This window comes from Ranitomeya variabilis, chromosome 1 (genome assembly GCF_051348905.1).
Source record: "Ranitomeya variabilis isolate aRanVar5 chromosome 1, aRanVar5.hap1, whole genome shotgun sequence".
Classification (NCBI taxonomy): domain Eukaryota; kingdom Metazoa; phylum Chordata; class Amphibia; order Anura; family Dendrobatidae; genus Ranitomeya; species Ranitomeya variabilis.
The window spans coordinates 495,585,963-495,593,907 of NC_135232.1; the positions used below are offsets into that span (position 1 = coordinate 495,585,963).

The 7,945-nt window shown below is 39.9% G+C and overlaps 1 protein-coding gene across 1 annotated transcript in view; it reads right to left on the reverse strand.

Annotated features, from left to right (window-relative positions):
* Positions 1 to 1,153: 1,153 nt before the first annotated feature.
* LOC143765391 (transcription factor Jun-like) overlaps positions 1,154 to 7,945 on the reverse strand; it is a 7,106-nt gene continuing 314 nt past the window's right edge. The window contains exon 2 of the mRNA XM_077252001.1: positions 1,154 to 6,316. Within this exon, the coding sequence (XP_077108116.1) occupies positions 4,769 to 6,175 (1,407 nt within the window). The 5' untranslated portion in view covers positions 6,176 to 6,316 and the 3' untranslated portion in view covers positions 1,154 to 4,768. The remainder of the gene's footprint in view (positions 6,317 to 7,945) is intronic.

The following is a 7,945-nucleotide window of genomic DNA, read 5'->3' on the forward strand; positions in this document are numbered from 1 at the left end:
GGTTTTCATTGGCTGTAAGCCATAATCATCAACATTAACAGAAATAAACACTTGAAATAGATCACTCTGTTTGTAATGACTCTATATGAGTTTCACTTTTTGTATTGAAGACCTGAAATAACTTTTGATGATATTCTAGAAAAGTTAATTTATACATGTTAATAATTATATATACAGCTCTGGCAAAAATTAAGAGACCACTGCAAAATGTTCAGTTTGTCTGATTTTTCTCTTTATACTTTTATTTTTAAGTAAAATGTAGGTTGTTCTTTTATTCTATGAACTACTGACAACATGTCTCCGAATTTCCAAGCAATTCATTTTGTATTTTTTTCTGAAAAGGGGAAGTGGTCAAAATTACAAAAAAAAAAAAAAAAGTGCCTTCAGACCTCAAATAATGCAAAGAAAACAAGTTCATAATAATTTAGAAACAACAATACTAATGTTTTAACTCAGGAAGAGTTCAGAAATCAATATTCTGTGGAATAACCATGATTTTTATTCACAGCTTTCATGCATCTTGGCATGCTTTCCACCAGTCTCTCATACTGCTCCTGGTGCAAAAATGTAAGCAGTTCTTAATTGTTTGATGGCTTTTGTCTATCCATCATCCTCTTGATTACATTCCAGAGGTTTTCAATGGGGTTCAGGTCTGGAGATTATGCTGCCCATGACAGGGATTTGATGTGGTGGATATATGTGGAGATATATATATATATATATATATATATATATATATATATATATATATATATATATATATATATATATATATATATATATATATATATATATATATATATATATATATATATATATAGATATATATATATATATATATATATATATATATATATATATATATATATTCTCCCTTATATGCTGGTCGCTAGCAGCAGAATCCCTTATGCACCCATTTATGAAGTAAAGGATATGATGGAATTTCAGGTCCACAGGTAACTCAATGCTATAGTTATAATGGTGCAACTAAACGCCTTTTGTGTGTCTGGGTGGATGAACCTGCAGTCACTATCCTGTTGTGTGCTTGCACTATACACTATCCTGGAGCACACATTTTTCTGATATAATTTCATCCTATTCCTAAAAAAGGTTAAATATATAAAAATAAACTTTTTTTTTTTTTTTTTTTTTTAGATTAAATTAGCAATTTCTTGCCATTCCCTCACTTATCCATAGTGATACAATGCCGGTTGGTGTTGACCGGCCATAAACGACTTGTCAGTGTGAACAGAGATGTATCCAGGAAGTGGTAAAATACAATGCCCCTCCCAAAAAATAAATGAGAATGCTCCGCTTTGGCCGAGATTCGGGTATAAATAGTATAAATAAATCTGACTCACAAAATTAAAGACAAATAATTTAATTATTATATCTATTGGGACATTGGTTAGAAACGTTTTTTCCAACAATGAGTATTAGACTATGTCGTTTAGGACGTACAAGTCAGTTCCCAAAAATGGAGTGGAACCCCCCTTGCAAGTGTTGGCTACCAGATATTCAGCAATGACCTTTTGGTTGTGTATTAATGTCTTGTCGTGAATAATTTCTCATTGAAAAATTCCTTTAAAGGAAATGGGGAAAAAAAAAAAAAATGTTCACACCAGCTTATCTGCTAACTGTAAAACAAATCTGTTCCTTTATTATAGTCCACATACATCTGTCTTTCTCCGGCTTGTGAAAAACAGGGCTACAACGTTGGCACACGACACCACCGACAAATGATCATACTGGAAAATGCTTCGACAATGACAGATCACTGCGTCTCAAGAAAAAAAAAAAAAAAAACTGTTTTGTACACAGACTTCCAAAATCATAAATTACTAGAAAAAACATAAACCGGCATCACACGAGAAGGAATGGAATTTTTTTTCTCTACGTAGGTACTACAGATAAACGTGGGGTATAAGATTATCGGCAGTACAACACAAGTACCAAAAACACTGCTCACACCTACTACATTAAAAAAAGGGCTAATGGTTGGAAAAGACACAATATTAACGGCACTAGAACTTTAAGAGAAGCCATATGGAAATGATGGGATGGGAGAAAGATCACAAACCACTGCAGCATATTTCCATAGCACACGGAACATCAAGTGCAGGACACCTGAACAGATGCAGCAAGAAAGAAATCAGAAACTTGCCTTTGTTTGTGTCCCATAGTATACATTTCACAAGTAAATTATTCAGCTCCCAAGAATATATCTCATCGAAGGAAAAAAAACAAAAAAAAGGATTAAAAGCGTTAACGGACTTTTTGATAACTGCATTAAATCGTCATCTCATCTCCGGTATTTATTTACCAGATTATCCGAAAAAGTTGCGAGCCCTTAACTTGTCACTTTTCAGAGCACGGATATGGAATAAAAAGGTCACCATCCGCGTGCCCAGCTGGAATGTTACACATTACAAAAAGAGAAAAAGAGGCGCATAGGAGCTTGTCGTTACTCCCAAATTAGCCTCCTTCCACTACTTCTTACAAAAATAGAAGTCTGAAAACACCAAACACTTCAAGTTTCAAGAAATAAATAGGATGTAAATGCTCATAGTACGGAGGGAAAATTAACCCAACTGAACCCAAGTCCCAAAAAAAGGGATCTTTCCCTCCTATTCTATGGACATTCATGTCTGAATTGCAAACTGTATGCAATGTGCAATCACCAGATAGCTTTTAATAGACACTTTTATATATTCTAGCAAAAATACAAGGACATTTATATTTAGAAAATAAATATATACCATAAAAAAGTTTTTTCTGTCAAATGACGAGTGTTTTTAGATGCTCAATTTAATTACGGTTTAGGGCGCAACATCTTAACCCCTTGTGGCCAGGATACAAATGGCACACTCAGACTAAAATGCATTGGGTTCTATTGGGTTTGTAAACAATAGAACCGTTCTGGATCCCGACCTAAAGGTAAAAACAAACACCACGTCGAGTAAGCATATTTGTGGACAGGACGCAGAGCGCTAGTACTATAGATCGATATGCATCTGTTCTAAAAAGGTTACACAAAACTTTTCTGTACTGAAAATAGACTTATCACCTTAGGGACGTAGAACTTTGAATTATTTTTTGGATAATAAATCAATATGGTCCCTGCTTTTCCAAAATTAAATATTAAATAGTTTGCTTGTCTATTTAAAACATCACATCAGCATACAAAAATACATCTAGAACTTAGTGCAATAATCACCTGTCAAAAAAAAAAAAAAAAAAAGTAAGACTGAACAATATTTAAAGTCTTTCTTCAGACCGAGTGCAATAAATAAAATTCATTTCTCAGTCTAAGCACGCCATTGCCATCTGCTGTTACAGGACTTTAAATACTACAATTTCTAAAAAAGCATGGCCTCAAAATACGCCAGCTCCCTTTTTAAATAGCTCAGGCGGAAAAGTGCGATTAAAAAAAACGTTTACTTGTAAGATTCAACGGCCTGAACAAAGCTCAGCATTGAATCGTTTTGCTTCTAGCTCGCGTTAACTTTAATGACCTAAGTAAGTATCACCATATACATCTTGGCAGACATGTCATCTGGGACTTAAAGGATGCGTGTGGCGGCAACAGGGGCGCCATGCATCCAACAATGATGTATTAGCCGTCCCAGGGACACGAGGCAGAATAGGCATCTAGTAAACACTTGGCCCTTCCCTGGAGTATTTAAATTCAGAAGCTTTTATTTTTTAACATTTCTAAAAAGCAAAGTTAGAATAAAAATCGGAGATTTCTTGAACCGGGCACAAAGCGTTCGTCAGCTGCCCATGGATAACCATCATTTTTAGAAATTTTAAGAATAAAAACGTTAGTAAGCAAAGCTAGAGAAAAGCAGAAATCGCTCCAAGTTTACAGAACATTTGGCCGCTTTCTCATTTTTATGGTTTCTTTGGAGTGTGTTGGATAGGAGTATTTTCAGCGTGAAGGCTTGGCAGCAAAAAATAAATATGTTTCGGTTTAATATTTAGCAGTAATATTCTTTGTAATTAACACCGTCTGCCACTTTGTAAAATACCTGCATATGGGGCTCGGGGGGGTTGCTTGAACCTCACCAAAAGCTTTGGCACTGAATAATAATAAAATAAAATATAAGCGATATTCCTATTTACATGAGTTTTTAAGCCGAATGTTGCATCCTCACCAAGTAAGTGCAATTGCCCCTTTTCTAGCCACATGGATAGCCTCCTTTATCCCTTTTTATGTCGTACAGAATGCAGTTATACTCTTTTGTGGAGCAACAAATCCAAACAGGTCCAGCGAGTTAAATAAAGGCTGGGTGGAGGGAGCGATTGTAGAAGCTCATTCTCAGAGGCTCAATGTCACCCTATGGTTTGGAAAAATAATTATAATCCTTGCAGATTATTTGCCGCCTGTAACAAACAGCATTGTAGTGTTCCTTCTTCTCACATACTGCAATGCTATGTGAACAAAAAGCTGAATTGCTGAAGAGGCCTCATCAGCTCCCGACAACAGTTTTGACAGCTTGGGTTTTTTTTTTGGCATATCCGCACTTTGTGTGTGTTTGCTCTTCTACTACTCTATCAGCACATGTTATATTTTCACTTAATGGTGCCTAAATTTTGCACAAACCACTTGCCTCAGGGAAAAAAAAAGGAAAAGAAAAAGGCAAGACAGCCAAATTAAGTGAAAGTTGCAATCCACTTCTGAGGAGGCCAACTCCACAGTCTCAATCCTGCGAGAGTCGTTCGTGCCTCTTGTATAACTAATAAATAGTTGACTTCTTTCATCTTTTCAGCAAGTAGAGGCTTCTCCTGTCTTGGACCCTGGTGAAGTTTTGGCCACAGCTATCTGACAACCACTAGTGACATGACTCATAACCTTATGTTTGAGCTGAGATACCTGCTCTCGCAGGAGACTAGCAGTAGATGCCAGGTCAGAGTTCTGGGACTTGAGAACTTTCACCTTCTCTTCCAAGCGTGCAATTCGCTCCAACTTCCTTTTACGGCACTTTGAGGCAGCAATTCGGTTCCTCAGTCTTTTCCTCTCTGCTTTGATCCGCTCCTGTGTTTCCAAGTCAATTGGCGAAAGAGAAGGTGGTGTGCTCGTATCTCCTGCACTACCTGTTGGAGCACCAGACTGGGACACATCAGGGACAGTTTGTGGTTCATCTAGAGGACCCCTTACTGTATGAAGCCGGTTGAGTCCTGGAAAATGTAACTGTACAGCTGGTGTGGAACTGGCAGTATTACCCGAGTAAGTTGCTGGAGGTGGGGGTTGAGGAAGAGTAGGGCTGAGCTGTGGAGCTCCTGGGTTAAAACTGCTGAGGTTAGTGTAGACAGGTACCTCTCCGGCTGGCAGCAGTGATCGAGTTGGGTAAGATGGCGAGCTGGTAGCCAGAGCTGATGGTGAAATAGGTGCTCCCAATAGCTGATTCTGTTTATGTAGATCAGCTAAAGCTTTTACAAAGCCATCTGCAAAGCCTTCCTGTTCTTGAGTGATAACCTGTTGGTTGCGGTATAAGAAAGGATGTGGAACTGTGGTGGCAGGTACTTGTGTACCCTGCTGTGGGGTGGCTACTGTAGCAGGACTAGGATTACTGCTGGATGTGGCTGAAAGACCGGGGCTGGCAGCCTGGATTAGGAGATGCTCTAATTCAGGAGGAGTAAGTTTAAGTAGATTCAGAGCAGCATTTGAAGGTGGAGGAAGAAGAGAGACCTCTGATGGGGTGCTGCCACTATTGCTACTGCTTGCAGTACTGTTTCCGGCTGCCACCACTATAGCACTACCTTCAGCTGCCACTGGACTAAGGTCATTTCCAACCACATCGCCCCCTGGAGAGTCACCAAGTCCACTGCCCGCAGCCTGCAACAACTTCAGTGCATCACTTCCACGAGTAATAACTTCAGAGAATCCAACAGGAATGACAGCAGCAGGGACTGGTGCAGATGAAGAAGGAGTCAGGCTTTTCTTTTTCAGGTTACTTCCTTGAATTATAATGTTGGCACTCATCATTTTATGTTCTGGGGTGTACCTGACTCGAGCATCTCCACCACCAGCTTGATGCGAGCCTGTGATAACTCCAGTAGTGCCACCACTATATCCTGAGATCTGAGCAAAGTCTTGCAAATTCAGAGTATCCTCATGATAGAAAGGAGGTTCCATTTTCACATGATCAGTGGTAGTGCTGGTCATCATCATTCTTTAACCTCCTAGCAAATAGGAGGGCGACTATTTAGAACAGTAAATCCAGGTATAATAATTATTTGGTAGTATGTCCAGGTAGTAGCGTCAGGAAAAGTTACAATTCCAGGGACTAATGCTTATCTTATCAGGAATGACCTATGGAGGAAAAATACAGATATTATCTGCAATGTAGTAAAAAGGAATGTGTCAACAACAGAAAGCACAACATGACCAGGGGCACGAGACCTACTGACCACAGACGGACAGAAAGCGCTGCATGACTGGGGGCACGAGACCTACTGACCAGAGACGGACAGAAAGCAATGCATGACCGAGGCATGAGACCTACTGACCACAGACAGAAAGCACTGCATGACCGGGGGGCATGAGACCTACTGACCACAGACTGACAGAAAGCACTGCATGACCGGGGACACGAGACCTACTGACCACAGACGGACGGATAGCACCGCATGACTGGGGACACGAGACCTACTGACCACAGACGGACAGAAAGCGCTGCATGACCGGGGGGCACGAGACCTACTGACCAGAGACGGACAGAAAGCACTGCATGACCGGGGGGCACGAGACCTACTGACCACAGATGGACGGATAGAACTGCATGACAGGGGACACGAGACCTACTGACCACAGGCGGACAGAAAGCACAGCATGACTGGGAGCACGAGACCTCCTGACCATAGATGGACAGAAAGTACAGCATGACTGGGGGCACGAGACCTCCTGACCATAGATGGACAGAAAGTACAGCATGACTGGGGGCACGAGACCTCCTGACCATAGATGGACAGAAAGTACAGCATGACTGGGGGCACGAGACCTCCTGACCACAGACAGACAGAAAGTACAGCATGACTGGGAGGACGAGACCTACTGACCATAGACAGACAGAACAGAAAGTACAGCATGCCTGGGGGCACGAGACCTACTGACCACAGATGGACAGAAAGCACAGCATGACCAGGGGATAGAGACCTATTGACCACAGACGGACAGAAAGCTCTACATTACCGGTAGCATGAGACCTACTGACTACAGACGAACACAAAGTACAGCATGACCGGGGACACGAGACCGACTGACCACAGACGAACAGAAACATACACAAATCATTTCTAGATAGATCTCAGAAGTAGTCACACACAAACAAGCAATGCATAGATGAATATACATCATCAATATAAACACATCATGAGCATATATATTATACACACATACGAGCATATATGTACTGTATACACATAAGATGCACAAATATAAAACATACATATATACACGCATGCGCAGACATATACACAAGCATAGAGATATGCATACATGTAAGCGCGCACACACACATATATATATATTTATACAAACACAGACACACACACATACAGATGTGTATGTATGTACATGTGTGTATATATATATATATATATATATATATATATATATATATATATGTATATGTGTGAGTCTGTGTGTGTGTGTATATATATGTGTATACACACACACACATATTATATATATATATATATATATATATATATATATATATATATATATATATATATATATATATATATATATATATATATATACACACAGACTCACACATATACACACACACACACACACACACACACAGAGCGGCCCGGCTGTGCTAGCAGCTCCTGCAGGCAGGACGGGCCGGCAGCAGAGGACCGTGCCCGCATTATTGCCCAGCGATTAGCGATGGTCGGTGCCTCTCAGCACACTCCACATCTGTATGCCATCCCG